General features: G+C 40.8%; 1 protein-coding gene across 1 annotated transcript in view; it reads left to right on the top strand.

Annotated features, from left to right (window-relative positions):
- The window catches only part of tmem8b (transmembrane protein 8B), a 60,430-nt gene that overhangs the window by 27,043 nt on the left and 14,724 nt on the right, over positions 1–18,663 (top strand). Inside the window, exons 5-8 of the mRNA XM_076099619.1 lie at positions 157–425; positions 2,811–3,193; positions 11,412–11,508; positions 12,677–12,800. Of these exons, the coding sequence (XP_075955734.1) occupies positions 157–425; positions 2,811–3,193; positions 11,412–11,508; positions 12,677–12,800 (873 nt within the window). The remainder of the gene's footprint in view (positions 1–156; positions 426–2,810; positions 3,194–11,411; positions 11,509–12,676; positions 12,801–18,663) is intronic.

The following is an 18,663-nucleotide window of genomic DNA, read 5'->3' as shown; positions in this document are numbered from 1 at the left end:
CAGGAAATGCATTTTCTAGTTTGGATACATTTCATACACAGTGCTGCTCTACATTTTGCTGTCTGTTGGCCTTGTATAGCCAAGGTTGTTGTTATTTCACCCTGAAACACGTGTGTGTGTGTGTGTGTGTGTGTGTGTGTCTGTGCGTGTGCACAGAGTGTTCATCCCCAATTATATATCAAAGGTGAAGGTCCAGCTGGTAAACTGCAGCACCAGGAACAAGAGCAGCGACAGTTGTCCCGTGGTGCTGAAGATAAGAGCGCGGGCACCGCCGGTGCACAACTCGAGTGCCCTCGACTGCAGGGACGTGAACCCTTGTGAATTAGACACCCTCGTCCCAGCCTGGGAACAATGGTACTACATCCTGGTGGAGAGATACCCGAGCAACTGCAACGTCTACTTCCGCATCGGGGTGCAGGTCACCGGTGAGTGGGTTTCACGCGCAGAATGTGATTAATGAGTCCTTTTTTTTCTTAATTCTTATGCGTTTTATTTCGGTCTTGCAATATGAATTCTTTCTTTTTTATTAGAAAAAGTCAGACACCCAACTAAAAAGACTCTGAGATTTACCTCATCTTTGAAAGTCTTTGAAACATGACAGACTCAATTATTCTACTCAAACTTAATGGAACCTTTGCCCTTTTCCTTCGACAAGGTTGCTGGCACCCCAATATAAATATTTCAGTCAAATTATTTGACCATTTACAGTCATTAATTATTACAGCAAGGGCCAAGTATAGACCTGTGTCTGTATACAGTAGTTATACTACTAATAATAATATGCTACATAGGTTCGTTAACATATCACATCTAAAGAAGCAGAAAAACATGGTTTTATCATAGTGGGCTGTCCTGCTCATTGCTTTCATTTACAATCACTAATCTGGCTAACAGAAAAATCCTAGGTAGGTTGTAAATTTATTGTTTTTTCATTATTTTATTACTGTTAAAAGTAGAGTATGAATACTTGCAGTGTTTAATTTGTCTCATCGGGTTTTTGTGTGTACGGTCTTTGGTAAATGAGAGCATTTTGACCAGTTTTGCCAATCAAACAACATAATTATTTAAGTGTTTGGCGAGGTGTTAGATTCTCCTTCTTGAGTCCGCTTCCAGCGTTGTTCATCATTTTTCTTCCTGCTGCTTTTGATGTTCAATTCAATAACAATTTAAGATGATGGGATTTTTGTTTTTATAAACCTGAAAACTCATGAATTAGGCCAAATGAAAGCTCAAAGTAGATCATAACCAACATCTAAAATTATACAGTCAAAGTAAAAAGGATTGTGGCTGTCGATCTGCAGAGGCGCTCACAAAAAAAACCCCAACTGACTCTTAAGTGCAGTTTTGTCCTCGAATCAAAGCAAATATGTTATTTAAAACATGTTCGAGGTCGCAGATACGTTGGGCACAAATTTAATTTGAACCTGTTTTGACACGGTCGGAGCATCAAGAGGCTCGTTGTACTGAAGACTGGAGCCCAAACTGAGGGGATTCATATGGGAATCGCTAAGAAGCCAGAGATACATGCTTAAGTGCTACATGCTGTTTTGGGGGTTGAGGAGGAGAGCTGAGGTATTTTTAAAATTCTTTTTTAATGCTCACTCCGCAGGGATGGCTAACAAATCTGTGGGAAGTCCTCTCCCTGAGTAGCAACCCCCTCCCTCCGTCGGACACTGTACCGTGCACTTTGTTGCCATGGCAACGCAGACACTAATTATTCACACTCTGTCTCTCTCCCCCCCTGCCTGCCAGGCAGATCTTACTTGACCTTTTGTAGAATTTGAATTGAAGAACACCTCAGGCTCGGAGGTGGGTGGGGGTGGGGGTGGGTTGAAAGAAAGACTATCTGGAGTCCTCACCTTCTCATGCTTTCTCCCTCTTATCGATTATTGTCATTAAAAAATGGGCCCTCATCCAAAATTCAGTCCCATTCCCAGACGTCGCTGTGGCTAGACAGGAAGCGGTTTCACTTTATTATTGATTACTGTCGTTCAGGCAGTATTGTCACTGCAGGTATGTTGCCCTCAATAGATGATTGGGAACCGAAGAGAGTGTTACCCTAGATAGGAAAGCCAAAAGGAAGCCAGTTCTTTGGATTATGAATTTTATGAATGTTTACACAGCCCCTCCGCTCCCACCCACCCACGCATACATAAACATACACTGTACGTTTGGGTCTTAGCTGATTTTACACTGATTTTCTCGTGTCTCTACCAGAGTTCCAATTGCCTTGAGCCAGCAGTATTTGGTATTTCAGTCATTTTTTTGTGAGTTCTTCAGCTGCCTGAGCGGACATCAGAAACACTTCAAACCCTTTCAGAGACAACCCTGTGTACGAACAAGGCTACAGAAGCCTTTGAAATCCTCTCCCCTTGGGGATCGGCGGTATGCGATGGTGCTTTGCCAGTTGCCATCAATGATAATTTTTTGCAGGGTTGCTTTGTGTTGAGTGAGAGCATACTGTTTGCAATTACTGCAAATCTTTGTCTCATTAAAAAGCAGTGTACGGCGCCGAAAATACCTCGCTGTTTACATTGTGGAAACCAGCCGAAGGGGATCATTTCAAACATTTGCAAAAGCCCCGGTTGCTTAGTTAGCGCGCATAACAACGCAAGTAGAATAACTGTTCTTGGTTATTGCCTGTTTGTTTGAGACATGGCAGGGATTGGTTGTTGGACTTCCTGATGGGGATTCTTGTATAAAACAAGGTGTATTTTTTTAAAAAGCAGGAAGCCAGTGAAAAATCCATCATACTGGAACCAGTTTGATTGATTTCCTTTGTGAATGTGATGTCTTCCTCCTCCGGCTAGATTGCTCCAAGTCCAATTTGTCCGAGGACCAAGCACAGCCCGGCTCCTCCATGAACATGCCTCAGTCTTTCGGGACGGCGATGGGCTTCTCCCTGTCTGAGACGCTGTCGGTGGCCTCCCTGCCCAGCCTGTCGCAGAACGCCAGTCTCCTGCGCACCTCGGAGGACGGCGTTGTTTACCTCGCCCCCGCGGCCGACACCAACAAGTGCTGGCCCATCCGCCCGACTCTGCGCAATGAGCTGGACACCTTCTCCGTGCACTTCTACGTATTCTTCGGTCCAAACATATCCATCCCACCGGACAGGGCAGCCGTGTTCGCCATCAACCTGATGCCCGTTTTGGACAGTGGAGGAGTCCTCAACATGGAGCTCAAACTCAACATGGTGAGTCGCTCTGATGGCGCTGTTCTTTCCACTGTTTAAAGGGGTAATCCATGATCCAATTGTAGTATTTCAAAGACATCTTGCTATGACCCAAACTAGTTTTAAGGTTTTTTATAGACATATAAATACTACACAAACTAAAGTCAATGTTTACTGATACTGTTAATATTTAGCTCACTTTCTTTTCTATACAAGAACAAGATTATTTTTATCAGGCGGCAACCTCCAGGTCTGAAAAGTGAAGCCAATAGGGAAGTGTCATAAACTTGTATTCTCTCTAATGGCCATCAGGGGCGACTCCTCTGGTTGCAAAAAGAAGTCTTGAATAGAAGTCAATGGGAAAATTACCCTACTTCTCTCTTGATTTATTCCCTCAGTAAACATTGTAAACATGGGTTTATGGTCTCAATCTCTAGTTCCAAGTATTCTTCAATACAGCATGATGTTCATTTAGTAAATTATGATCCATTTAGAGTCAAATAGGCCGTAAAGCAGGGTATGATTTAGGGCGGGGCTATCTTGTGATCTTGCTATCTTGCTATCTTGTTGTCCGGTCTGGGAGTTGTCCGTGTTTTTAGATTTAGAATATTAACCCTGTCACAGTGTGTTTTCAGTTCATTTCAGTTAATTGTAAAATCTTTGGTCACCTAAAAATGTCTTATTCAGCGTTCAGTTGTACTTAGCTCTCTCGTGTCACTTGTGGTTGCAAAACAAAACCAAGATGGCGAAGGCCAAAACGCCGAACTCGAGGATTGAAAACCGTGGTTCACTCACCAATGGGTGAAGTCACTGTGACTACGTCCACTTTTTATATCCAGTCTATGATTTTCATTTATGTTCAGTTGACAAACACTATGATTTTTTTTAACCAGTAAGACACATCAATTAGGTACACGTTTGTAATTTTAGCTTTGTTAAAACTAAAGGAATGGGCAAGATTGAGCGTTTTATTTGCTATCTTGACAAAGCTGGAGAAATTTGTAGTCATATATGGGCTGATGTAACTTATGTGATCCTGGTATATCAGTCAAAAAAATGGTTATAAGACACCTAGAGGATTCTTAAAAAATACATTTTGGTTGCACAGGGGCTCTGTTGCCATCCTTCACCTGCTGCATGCTATACTATTGCAAAGGATCAGATAGTAATCAGGATAACTGGACAATGTGTATGGCTGAGCTAGCATGCTAAATATGGACGCTCGTACAGTCATAGACTGCCGTGGGAGCTAAACATGTTCACAGTGAAAAAGGCGCCAGTGTTTGTGACATACGTCTCTAATTAAGAGCTAACAAAATGCAAATATCAGCCAAGCAGGATTTGATGTGTCTGTTAAGCTGCCCTTCAGACAGTAATGGCATTATACACCTGCAGGTCTGAAGGGAGTCGGAAACTGGAGAGCCACAAGCTGGCAGATGGACTTTTGAACATTTGACTCCAAATAGAAAGCAAGCCAGATGCTGTTGAAGCAACTCGAGGATGAAGCACAAAACCCTAACGAATGTCATTGTTCAGTTCAAAGGAATATCCTGACATTTTGGGAAATATGCTTTTCTTTTTTGCTGTCTTTGGCTTGATATCAGTTTCATCTGTCTGCCTTATATTTTTAGCCCGCAGCACCTGTTGCTTGGCACAAAGGGCGGAGGCAGGAGGAAACGAGGGAAAATAAGCCCGGCTAACAACTCGAAAGCAAACAAAACAACCTCAACACAAGGTCCATTCAGAGGCTTTTCTGCTGCTTTTGATCGTATGAGCTCCTCAGCTGATGGAGATGCCCACTTGTCATGGAATCGCAGATGGTAAAAGTCCTTTTTCTTTAGAGCGCTCTAAATACACTCTTCAATTTTTACATAAAAATTGAGATTGAAAGTTGATTCTTGACTGTGGAAACAGAAGTTTGATACTATCAAAAGCTCCAAACCAGCTACTGAATAGACCTTGTGTTCGCAGACAACAAACATCTTTGTCCAGAGATTGGAAAGCACTTCCACTTTAGTGAGCCCATGGACTATTAGTAAAAAAATGAAATCGAATACATAATCTAATTGTTCAAAACACATCATCATCATTTCATGTGTCAATATACAACATGTAAAATTGAAATTGGAAAAATCAGATCACTGACAAATGGATTGGTCAATTAGTCAAGACAGAAAATCAATCAGCGACAATTGTGTAATCATTTTATTTCACAGTCATTTTTAAAGGAATGGTGTTTAGAGGAATTTATTGGCAGAAATGGAATACAATATGAATAAGTATGCTGTCTTTAATGACCTGGACATATGAATTCCCTGTGTTCTTATTACGTTAGAATGAGCCGTTTATCTAGATACGCCGCCATGTTACTACAGTAGCCCAGATTGGACAAACCAAACACTCACTGTAGATAAGCCCATTTTCGAGTTTTTGCATAGGCCACCGTAGTTGTCCAACACGCTACACACATGGCAGAAGTTTCAGTTTGATCCATTCTGTAGCCTCACTGCTATATGGCAGCAAATCCTACACACTGGTCCTTAGAACAAAAATGTACCGCCTCAAATGTGAACATTTGTTGCTTTTCTTCTTTTTATATTATATTAAACTTCTATGGACATTTTTTAACGACTCAACCATTAATCGATTTATTGAGAAAATAATGTCGGATTAATCCATAATGAAAATAATCGTACGTTGCAGTCCAACACGTTAAAAATGTGAGTTGTTATCGTGCAGCCTCTGTGCCGTCTCTCCCTGCTTGCAGACTTTATGATAAGCCAGGCTAAACGCATCTTTCATCTCCACCGAACACCCGGAGATGAAATTGATAATCGATCTTCTCATCTAACCCCCGGTGAGAAAGCAAGCAGCCTTATTTCCCAAAATGTCAGAGTAAAGCACAAATGGTTGAGGGTTAAAGGAAATGAAAAATAATTGACTGTAATGAATCTGATGGCTTATTGATTGATTCCTTGGTGGATGTGGCTGCTGTCACCTCACAGGGAGATCGTCGTGGGTTTAAATTGCACGTTTTCCTTAATGTTGATGTGTGCTTCATCCGAAAGTCATCATCTGCGTTGGTAATTAGTTGCAATAGTGATATCCTGGTTGTTTTCCTGCCTTGTACGTCCTTGCATAGACCCTGACCCCTCCAATCCATAACCCTAACTCAGCGGATGTCACTGAGACGGTATGCTGTAATGAAACCAGGCTGCTTTTGCCGTACGAGCACGAGATGCATTCTTCAGAGACAATGTCATGCTATATTATTCTATGGACAGATCCCCCCCCACCCCCACACATACACACACACACCCTCTGCGACGATCTGTCACTCGCTTGTCACAGGCATGGAATCCAGTCAGCCGCTGCCAGTGGGGTACTCTGGCAGATATGCAGGGCTTTAGGAGACAATAGCTGGTGCTGCTTGTCTGCCTTGCATCCCTCCCTGGGAAAGAGTGGAGAAATGGAATGCATCTGGCCTTTTATTTCCAAAGCTACCTCGAATGGGGGGGGATCAGTTTAATCACTTTGGATCCATCTTTCAATGTTTTCTTCGTGTGGGGATAATACAGGTAAAGAAATCATAAGCACTGCAATGAGCGTTCAATGTTTGTCCCATTTTTATATGTAATTGTTGTTTCACAACAACAACAATACACTTTCATCTGAGGATAGGGGGGGGGGCTCAAATAAAATGATGAATAAACAAGCATGATAAATTAAAAATAAATAGATGAAATTTAAACGTCCCCAAAAAGATATTAAATAAATAGGCAACAGCAATAAATAAATAAAGAGTATAATTTTTCTGTATTTATTTATTCATACATTTATTAATTATTTTAATATTTATTTACATCCACATTTCTTTGTCAGCGAATAGGAGCCAGGAGACACCATGACATAGTTGTGTGACACCATTTCTCATTATCACACAGGAGACGTGGAAATAAATCAAACTATGAATAAATTAATGTAGAAATATATCAATACAATATAATAAATGAAATATATTTTATCCATTCCCATTAATCTATTCATCTTTTCCTTTTGTTAAATCATCATGTTCAATTATTTATTCATTTAAAATAATTGTGTGTGAGAACTTCTTTGTTTAATGATCTTCAATTTTACATTTTAAACTGAAAGAAAGCATGTTTGCTGTTGCTAAGCTGAATTAATATGTTCAGAGGAGGAGATGCTTACAAAACCTAATCATAAGGTCCAATATGTGTCAAAACAGAAGACAGTTTCATATTTTAGAGAGCAAAATTAAAACTCATCATGGAGTTTATTTTAATTAGTTTGGGCACTGGGATGTGCAGCATATAGTGCACATGCCAGCTTCTTCTCTGTTCTTGCATTCTGGCACATGTCATCAGCATTACTCCTGGGAAATTTAGCAAAGCAAAAATCACACGAGTAAACAACAGAGATGAACCGGCATTCATCAGAAGCTTTCTTTTTTTCGATTGTGTTGAAGTGTTGAAGTCAGAAATCTGTCCCGTTGTTGCAATTATTTTGACGGGATGTTTACTGTGAAGTTTTTCCCGCAGAAGTTTGCTTCAGTCGGTAACCTTGAAGACAGCACTCCTGATTGAATTATGCCCCCGCAACTCACGTTCCACAATCCTAACTAACAGCTGCATAATGGATCGCGGCATATAAATCACAATATCAAATGTAATAAATGTAGTGACTGTTCACAACAATGTTACCAAGTGCTTTACAAGTGACAGCAGTAAATAAAAACCCCAAACAAAGTTCAAATTCTAATTCCAGGCATGAATTTAAAAATGGGACACACAGAAAACACACACACACACATACACAAGCACAACAAGAACATAAATTAACAGCAATGCCCCGACAACAGACGAGTGATTGAAATCATTTTCCTATCACTGCTTACCAGACAGAAAAGATGCAGGGTGCCGAGGTCAGCATCCAGCTTGAGGCCTGATCATATATGACATGGAGCTGTAAGAGCCTTCGAAGTTATCAGTAAAATCTCCTAATTTCAGCTCCACGCACGCAGACTGGCAGAGTAGAGTAAAAAAACCACAAGGATCAAACGTATCACAAAATGATCTTGAGAGTATCTTGCGTCCTTAATTTCATATCCTGTTGAAACGAGGTGGTGGTGGGCATGTAACATTGTGGCGTCATTTAAAACCAATAGGATATTAGGGATTCTCATGCTGAAGGTTGAGTTTAAAGGAACTACTGAACTAGGGTGTTTTATTGAATGAAGCTGAAGTATGGGGACATAAACTCGAAGGGGCCTCTTTTTTCAGCTGAGAGCTTTGGTTAGAGATAGTTGCTATGACACGCAATATCCGCGGAAGTAAAAAAGGTCGGCACAAGGTAGAGTACTTGCTTTGGCCGTTAATCTATATCAATCTGGCTTGTGAGATTTTGAGGATGAGGAAACCTCTCCGATATTTATCATCCCACATGGGGGAATTTGTTTGGTTCTGTGCTCCAGGCATGAGGACACCGTAAAGTCTGTGGTAAAAAAAAGATAGCGTAACACACAAGAAGACCACAAAAAATGTATAATAAAACATCAAAACTCTGATAATGTCTTTGTGGTAGGCTATTTGTGCTGCCCCTCCTCCACTGTGGACGGCTGGCTAAAAAAGTGACAATGACGAGCGCAGCGTAATTTTTTTTTAAATTCTCGGCGACCAGAAAAACAATTAAAAGATAGCTGGGCTCAGGAAAAAAAAAAGCTTTGGTGGACACATCCCCTTAAAAGGAGCAGTTGTCTGGCTTCAACTAAGATGATTAAGAACTAGATAATAAAGACCTAATATGTTAAACTCATTGTGACACGAAAGGAACAGTCACAGGATCACTGACGTCATCAAGCGTACACTGTCTGGGCACCATGAGTCTGGGCCAAATTGTTGAGATATAACACAGAATATACTTTGACCTGTGGGAGGAATCGCCAAAGTCAGTATAAGTTATCCTCTAGGGGCTTTGAATATCTGTTGTAAATTGCATTGCAATCCATTTAATAGTGGTTGATATATCATTCTGAACCACGAATGTCAACCTCGTGGTGGCGCTGGAGAAAAAGTCAGAGGATCACCTGTAGAAATAGGAATAGAACGGACATTGCACTGTTTTCCGTGGTTATTTGACTGGTACAAAAGAAAATGGTGATTGTTGTTAGTTTTTAAGGTGACGCACATCAGCGGGGCCATAAAGTGTTGTTGGAGCTTGCCGGAAAAGAGAACGAACGCAGCTCCGGGGAGAGGCGGGTGGACCATTAGACCAGCTTTCACCAGTCTGCTGTTTGACTCACTTTCTGTAACCAGTGTAGCATTTGTCGTATCTTTCATGCGACAGTTCTGTTGAAGTGATGAGGAAGGATGCTCCGTGGACACTGTTCTTGCTGGTATAATAAAGTTTATTACAAACAAGCAACACATGCCATTACGGACGTCTAGATCGTCCGGAGGTCTCAAGTCGAATCTGAAAGTCCCTGCTTCTAGGGCGCTCGCTTCATCTTTATATAGGGTACATGTCATGCAACATCTGGGCGGAACGTAAGAGAATGTATGTGGCCTCCTCATTCTACACATCCACCCTTCTGCCCCTGGTCTCCTGCACATCTGGTTTTCATCTAAGACAACTACACTTGGGGTCTTCGCTGTATTGTGCAAGACCTGAAAATATACCACACATTAAAGCATGGTAAATGGTAAATGGACTTGTACTTGTATAGCGCTTTTCTAGTCTTCCGACCACGCAAAGTGCTTTAACGCTACATGTCATTCACCCATTCATACCATACAAGGTGCCACCTGCCCATCAGAACTAACTAACATTCATACCGATTCATACACCGCAGCCTCAGCAAGTCCGCGACTTGCCGTGAGTCTGTTTGGTTTATATGGGAGCTAGCCCGCTATGACGTATACAATAGCAGCGGTACACATAAAAATGGCCGCCGCCCTGACCGACCATGTTGATTCTAATGGAAATGTCCGTTCTACTCTTATTCTATTTCTATGGGATCATCAGGGTCATTCGAATTTTACCCCTAGGGACCTTGAATATGTATTGCAAATGTCTTTCGTCAAATAGTTGTGGACAGGCCAACCGCCATTGCCATCCTGCTGGCATGACCTTAAAAACATGTCTACTTTTAACCGAGCACGTTATACCAACCAAAAATGTTAATAGTAGTCACTTCAAATAAAGAGTGTGACTTTGGGGGGCCTCCTAGAGCCCCTGGGCTTGGTTCTTGCCCAGCTGGTAATCCATCCTCGAGTGTGCCTCTGCTCAATCCTTCATCTACAAACTGTATGGCAGAGTCGGGACGAAAAGGTGGGGAGGGACTATCTTGAAGTGCCAGTGGGCGTGATTGAGTCTTACTACCAAGAGAGTACGGGCCAGATGGCGAGTTTAGGAAGCCTGAAATCTCAGCACCTGGCAAAGTGTTTGTTGAGTCATTGCATTAATCAACAACTTTGCCAACTCCCTGCATATATATTTTACTCATTTTGTGCTAGAGGGGGGCGGTGATAGAGATCTTATTTATTCAAGAAGTAATTGCCTAAAGTTATCCTTACCACGAAGCGCATTTCCCTCTGGACACAAAGCAAATGAATATAATGTGCTGTAGCTTGTTCTTTTTTTTTTTTTTGTATCTGAAAAAGACTATATTTTGCCTTGCACTTTCAGGTTCAGTAATTTATTATTTTCAGAATGGATTTTTAAACGCCCTTCATTCCCAAATACAGAGGTAATGTGAATAACTCAGAGAGAACTTAGAAACTTAACAAAGCGTCAAATTTGATGCCTGAGTGCACACAGACACTTTAATAATACACGCAGTAATTTATTGCTGTTATTTGTACTCCCTTCCTTTCACCCGTTCACCTAATTGGACTGTGGTCTCCTTTCACCTCTCTGCGGAATGAGCCAATCTGTATAAGTGAATGCGGCTCCCAACACTTGAATAATTCTCCGGGATTTTTTTGTTCTTAATGCCTGAGCACGTTAATGTATAATTGATGCCAGCATCTTCATTTAGGTGCTTCGAGCAGACAGGGGGGGGCAGTTTCACATGATGTGTTAGTTTCAAAATTTGCCATCTCACGGCTGAAACGAGACCTGAGGTGACCGCGAACGGTGTCGGCTCGCCGGCGTGACGGCAGCAGATGGCTGACGGCCGGATGGATGAATGACGTGTGCTTGTGCTTCCTCCCTGCAGTCTACGCTGAAAGGAGCTAATGTCACGGTGTTTGGCTGCCTGAACCACGGGACGCCTCTCTTCTTGAGGGAAAACTCCTCACTGAAATGTGAATCAGGTATGTCAAATTGAACTTTATCAAAATGACCCCCAAATTAATTGAACAGTTTTCTTGTTCCGTAAGAATGTTACAAGTGATTTACATTTTTTCCATATGAGAGGGACCGTCCACACCAAGAACTACAAATACATTGTTTTAAAAATCAAGCTAACTCCAGTGGACGGCGTCCACACCACGACTTTAACGACACCGGCAAAAAATTAAAATGTTTTTGGGATTACTTTATTTCTTATAAGAATATGAAGAGTAAAAATAAGAAAACTGTTGAAAATGAGCTGAACAGCCGTGATGCTGTTTGTCTTTCAGCACCACGGAAGATGTTGTTTATTTTAACACTTTATAGCTGATGGAAAATATGTTCAGTGACCATTTTTTCTAATCCCCCCCTCTTGTGTGAAACAAATACACCTTCGTATTCCTGAGTACACACATTAGTTCACTCTTTTATTTTTCTGCTTTACAAATCTATCTGCCGTTTCCTGACCAGGAAAACAAAAGCCAAAGAACACTAGGTGACAGTGATTTAATGAAGTGGACAGCTAGAGCACGCAGCTCGTGCTTGGCGCTCTGTTTACAGAACGTTATCGTTCATCAGTGTGGATGCTCACATCATTATCATTATAGTTCCCGTTATAGTTATTGTTCCTGGTGTGCACGGGCCTTATGGCTTGTCCAGGGCTTCACCTTTGAGCAAACAAAAATACTTCTCCAGCACCTCTCAACCCCCAGAACTTTGACTATTTCTACACTATTTATTCCACCTGTTTTGCTTAAATGTCAGACAACATTTCAATTGGCATCATCTTTCAGTGTAATCACTTGAACTAGCACTGATTTATATTAGGACATCCACTTCAAGCTCACTATATATAGCAACACATGGCTGACATTTCAACTCATTTCCGTGATTGAACTTCAAGTGAATCTTTAACTCTTTTCAGCACTTTCATTTCAACTTACCTCACCTCACACTAGAATTTCCCACTTCAACTACATTCAGCAATTCCAATTGAACCACTGTTTCAACTTCTTTATGTATTTTATTTTTGAATGCAACTTCAATTGTTCCAGTATTCAGAAAAAAGCGAGTAAATTTTCATCAGAAAATGTAATCTACTCTTGTTAATGCTGTTTTAAGCTCTCTGATGGTTTTCTCCTGTTGCAGAATCAGTTGCCGGGTTTTTCCTCGCTGTGAACGCCTCTGCTAATATCACCAAATTGAGGATTCCTTACCCGCAAACAGGCACCTGGTACCTCAGTCTTCGCTCTCTATGTGCCACTGAACATGGGTAAGACAGGCAATGCTGCTCCTGTATTTCTATCCTATTGGCTTTACACTCCGCTTCAATGGAGATCTTCACTCAACTATATTTAGAATTGTTCATGAAGATAAAATTGCTGTCCACATTTTTTTTGTCTTTAACGGAAAAGTTTCACACTTCGTTAAAAATTGCTTATTCACCCTCTTGAGGCAATTTTGAAGTTCAATGCAACTATCATGACTGTACACTAAATATGAAGCTTCTACCGGCAGCCAGCTAACTTAGCTTAGCATACAGATTTGAAACAGAGGGAAATAGCTAGCCAAGTCTCTGTCCAAAGGTAAGAATGTGCCTAACAGCATTCGGAAGCTCCCTGTTTTCAGACTTTATGCTAAGGAAGCTGTTGGCGGTAGCTTCCTTATTTAGCATAGTCATGAGAATAGTATCCATCTTCTCGTGTAAAGGCCCAGACACACCAAACTGACATCAAAGAACTAGCGGCGGCAAAGGCAGACTGTTGCCTTGCCTCACGTTGCAAGTGTCTTGACCGAATGTTACACATGAACACACTGCAAAAACTGCCAACTGGCACAGAAGTTCCTTGCCCGAGAGGACATTACTCTCCATACCAGCAGGTGGCAGTTGTCTGCTGGTCAAGAGCCGACTAGTGCCAAGAGTGCAGGACAGGCTGCAAAAACTAGGGCCACCCGTCGGGCTGGTGTGCTAGGGCCTTAACTCTTGGCAAGAAAGCGAATGAGTTTACTTCCCAAAATGTTAAACTTTTTCCGTTAGACCTATAAAATGGAAACAATGATGTAAATTGTTTGTACTGTAGAAGTCAACTCAGAAGTCTCCAAAACATTATTTACAAGCTGAAATTGATTGAAACAATTTGAGTGACGGTTACTCATAAAGTTTTCACATTCTCATAATCTGTTTTTTCGGCTTGGTCCCAGTGCCCCAAAGCATCCTCTGTGAGACAATATTTGCTGTCAATTACAGGAAGACAATTGCAAAATAGGTCATTCAGTATTTCTTAAAAAACATCTCTGTATAACAATCACTAGTTTATTTACCCAAATGAATAATTCAGAGCTCTAATGAAGACACCATACTCACTGTTTGAACGGTGCTGCCTCCCTCATTCAACCACATACTTTCCTATCTGTCACCCTGCAGATTATCTTGGGATTGGCTTCATAAATGTGCCAATGGTGCGCACCTAGCATATGACATGGAAGAGGGTTCGATTTTGAGGTTTAAAAAGCAGATTTTTCAGATTTCCCTCACTACCCCTGGAAAACAAATTCTTCAGTCAATGAAATCATCAAATCAGAGGCAAAAGTCAAATGTCCTGGAAAATCTCATTTTGCCCGTGAAAATTATTTCCCCTTTTGCTGAGAACGAACTACAAGCTATCTATCAGAGCTCCCCAAAACAGATAACATTGCCACGTGAAAGGCATGTTCAAGATCATATTAACGTTTTTGAATAGGCTGATTTTGTGGAAATGTTGTGAACACACTGCCAAGTCTTGTCACATGTAAGCACATGCAGGTTGGATGACATTACATAACGTTGCTTTCTTCCCAACTTGTTTTAAACGGTTGAATAATAGGTAAGCAATATTTGGTCCATTTGCTAAAGTTGAAGTGCTTGCTAGCTTGTTTTGCCTGCAGAGGGTGGGTGATTCAACTCTGGCTAAGAGCAATGGTTTCAAATCTGTGTTGGACGATGTTGAGAGAGTATAAAGTATGATAATGAATGGGGAAGCGTGGGTCAAAGCAATGAATGGGAGCCGAAAATACCGTCTAAATACTGGCTAACGGTACTTTTTTACTTTGCTAGCACTGTCTCATCAAACACAATACTGCATTGTTATGGTAAAATTGACCATAACATGAAATGTTAAACTTTAGTTGCAGTAGCATACGGTGGGTGTCATTTCTTTTTACATATTTACCACAGACAGTGCACATTAATCAACATTTCAGTTTCCACCTCAATGTAAATGTGTCAGAGTTAGCTAGAGAGCTAATTCTCGCCTGTAGTCCCTGGGCAGGTTATTCCAATTTAGTGGACGAATATTATCAGTAAAATTAAACAGCAAAAACTATAGTACAACATTGTACAGCACAATACAATAAAATACATAAATACATTACAAAAGTTGCAGATTTGCAAAAACAATGAGAGTATATAATGTCAGTGCCAGAGATGAGGTAGTATTATTACTCGTGATTACAGGTTTGGTTTGCTTTAAGCCATCTCTTTAGCATCTGGATAATGTTTAAAACTATCGAAATTAAATAGATTGGCCTTGTTAGACTCCACTTAATATTACTAGTAAACGGGATACGGTATCAAGAGTCAGTGGCAGTAGATACATTTGAGCAAACTCGACTGTAAGTTTGAATTGTACATTTAGGTTTGTAGAGTTCAGTCTAGATTTGTAAGTAGGCAAAATTGTAGGCTATTTGCGGTATTGGTATAGAACAGATTAGTGTATGGGGCCATCTCTGTCTGTCATATCAGTGAGATTATCACTAAAAATGTGGTGGAAAAGTCCCGGAAAATAATGTGAACCCTGACACAATACATTGCCCCTGCAAAATATGAGGGGGGATTTATAAAGGGCACGACTCTTAACTTTTCATTACTGGAAAATATCTTGTTCAGTGTGGCTTTGTGGCACAAGGCAGTTTGTGCCAAAGCACACTGACTGTAATCCTGCGGGTTTAATAATAATAATAATACTAATCTTTATCGAAAAGTTCTCCTCACACAGCGTTGCCAACAGCGGCGTGAAAAATACCTTAAAACGTGCGGCCCGATCAGGAATAGTGTGCTATCTATTGTTCGGAGAGATTCGCCCAGCGGTTTTCCCGAAAATCCCAAAAAACTGAGCAAAATCGCCCCATTGACTTGAATGGGGTTTCGGTGTGAAGAGAGCAAAAAAAACACTAAACTTTGGACCCATATTGACTAGCCGTACATTAACGTAGAAACATTATTCAAAGTTTAAAACGTAGACAAAACACTGCACTTTATTGAGACAAATGGACATTTTGATAGCTAGCACAGTTTTCATGAAGTCACAGATTAAGTTTCAGGAAAATTTTGTGTCTGTTTCAGATTTTATAATGGGTGTGTATTGCAAGGCTCGTTAAGAGCTCGAGTGAGAGCATAACTGTCAGAGTGGAGCAGAGCAGGAAAATATTCTGTAATTTTTCCAAACAAATTGCTCCAGCTCCCACAATTTTTACTCTTTATACACCATTTTGGCCAAAAAGCTTGGAAATGTTGTGCTGGTCGCAGTAAAGTGTCTATGGAATCCAACGGACTTACACATTTGGCTCAAAGAGCCGCAGAGCGACATGAACTCCAACCAACTGCTCCATTAGACTTCATGTTAAATCTCACCACTAATTTCTCAAAGAAAGTAGACGGTACCAGTTTTGTCTATTGCTCTGGAGCTCACATTTTTAACACCACAAACATAAAAAACACATCAGCGCGTTCGGCAGAGTCTTATCTTTCTCACGGTATCCATATTTTGGCACTCCGACTTTTTGTTAAAAGGAGGAAGGGGTTTTGTTCAAAATCACTGTTTACTGTAAAGTTTCGTAATCAGTCTGCCTCTAACACCAGGTGCTTCCTCACCATGGCAACCAGTTACACACACACTCTCTCTCTCTCTCTCTCTCTCTATATCATACAGTCATTCAGGTCTTAAATATTTTTAGAGAACCCCCCCCCCCCCCTCCTCCCATTTCAAAATAAAAGCCCCAGAGTGGGAATTCTAACTGGAATGCTTGTGATGAAGCCTGTCATTTAATAACCTCTGTGTTTGTGTGTCAAACATTATGAATATGGCTCCTCTCCCCCACCCAGTCCCACCCTTTCAAAAATAAAAGCCCCATAGAGTAACTGTATCTTAACATGAAGCTCAGAATGAGGCTCGTACAGAAATGACGGGAGCGTCAGCTCCCATCATTTCCAAAGGCTTCTCAACCAAAGGTTTATATCTTAAATACAGAAATTATGGGAGCGTTAGCTCCCATAATTTCCAAAGGCTTCTCAAACAAAGATGTTTATGTCCAGTACAGAAATGACGGGAGCCATTTGTGGACTGTCCATCACGAATACAAGATTCAATCCAAGAGTATGAATCTAAAATGCAGAAAAGAGAGAAGCGATATATCAATCAAAGCTCAACGATACTACCGGTAACATCGGCGTGTGTAGTTATATATTGCGACGTCTTCGGGCAGTAGAAGCCACACTGTCAAAATTTCTTTAGGAAATTTCTTGTTATCTCTATTGTTCTCTCCAACATCATGTGCAGTTTAATCCACAGATGAGTGCAATAAGTACACACTCTCTCTCTCTGAGGGTTGTTTGAAGTCATTATGAGAAATGTCGCAAAGGGAAGGGGGGGCTGCAATTGTTCCATTAAGTTGTCCAACGCAATGTTTTTCACAAGTTCTTAAGGATTAGCTATTTAGCAGATTGAGCTGTTTTGCCGAACCCTTAATGGCACGAAAATGTGAACAGAATGAAATTAAGCCGATTTTTTTTCACCGGCCACTTGAGACTTTCCAATTGAATTTGAAAAACAAATAATAACAGATGGTACGGGACATGGTCTCGTCCTCACATGAGAGTTTTGCTGAGGTATCTAAATGTAGAAAACAGTCACGTAGCTGTGCGTTAGATTTCCAGAAAATGTACACATGCTAAATGAATCGGGTCTCGTTAATGAAGAATAGAGGTAGTGTAAATGATAGGTGCTCTTCAATTAAGTTGAGTGATATAACTTGAAGATTAAGAAGCGAGCAGCTGTGCCAATTAAGAAATAGGTTCCGAGAAAAAGCAAATAAACACATTTGATAGTTTATGGAGTTTCCTTTTCTGTGACAGATTATTTCTGTGACAGTTCTCCTTTAAACTGTCAGAGCAGAGCTACCATGGAGCCCACACTGTCACTAACTCACTCTTTGTTTGGTAAAACAAACAAGGAATGTCAGAGAGAAGCAGACAGAAATGTCCAGTGAAAACAGGTTAAAAAGATAAAGATAGAAGCTAAAGCTTAATGATCACAGTGTAACAGTTAACCACCACATCACGTGGTGATCAAGACAGAAGACAGTGAAATTAAGGAACAACACTGTTCCTGTAAAGCAGTGGCGGGCCATGCATTTTATACCTGGGCCTTCTGTGCTGTCCTACTGAGCTACGGTTATTTGTTCCTATTGGTGTAATAATACACGTATTCGTATTAAACTGTTTGGTACGAGGCTTACTAACCGATCAATACGTTTGAATAATACTAGTGCAATTTGGAAAATGCAGAAGCTTAAATTGTGGGAAATGTGTTTTCGGTGGACTGCGCTCAGGGAGTTAACTAGCTTAGCGGGGAAACAACAGCAGTTAGCTGTTCCCTACTGATTCAAACAGAGAAGCAAATGTCCGAAATAACCAGAATCAATGTAATTAACACAATGACAAGAACCAGTCACATAAAATGTCAAGCATGACAAATCAATCCTGCAACACTGCAGCGCTAGAGCGCGAGCCATTGATACTATTCATAAAAACGTCACGATAGACAAATGAACAGTTACTGCAGATGTAAAAAAAACAAACGCAGTTTGTCACTTACCGAATAATGTTCACTTAAAGCAGGGGTCTCAAACTCAAGGCCCGCGGGCCAAATAAGTTAGACTTGATAATAAAAATATCCCCGTAGTCGAAATTATGAGATAGAAAGTCGAAGTTATGAGACAGAAAGTTATAATTCTGAGATAGAAAGTCAAAATTATGATAGAAAGTCAAAATGATGAGATACTTAAACACAACAGTCATAGAAGCAGCTCTTTGGCTGGTT

Source organism: Anarhichas minor, unplaced genomic scaffold (genome assembly GCF_050575085.1).
Source record: "Anarhichas minor isolate MPS153535 unplaced genomic scaffold, ASM5057508v1 ptg000025l, whole genome shotgun sequence".
Taxonomy (NCBI): Eukaryota; Metazoa; Chordata; class Actinopteri; order Perciformes; family Anarhichadidae; genus Anarhichas; species Anarhichas minor.
The sequence above is the reverse complement of the archived record's forward strand: the minus strand, read 5'-3'. Positions and strand labels throughout refer to the sequence as shown.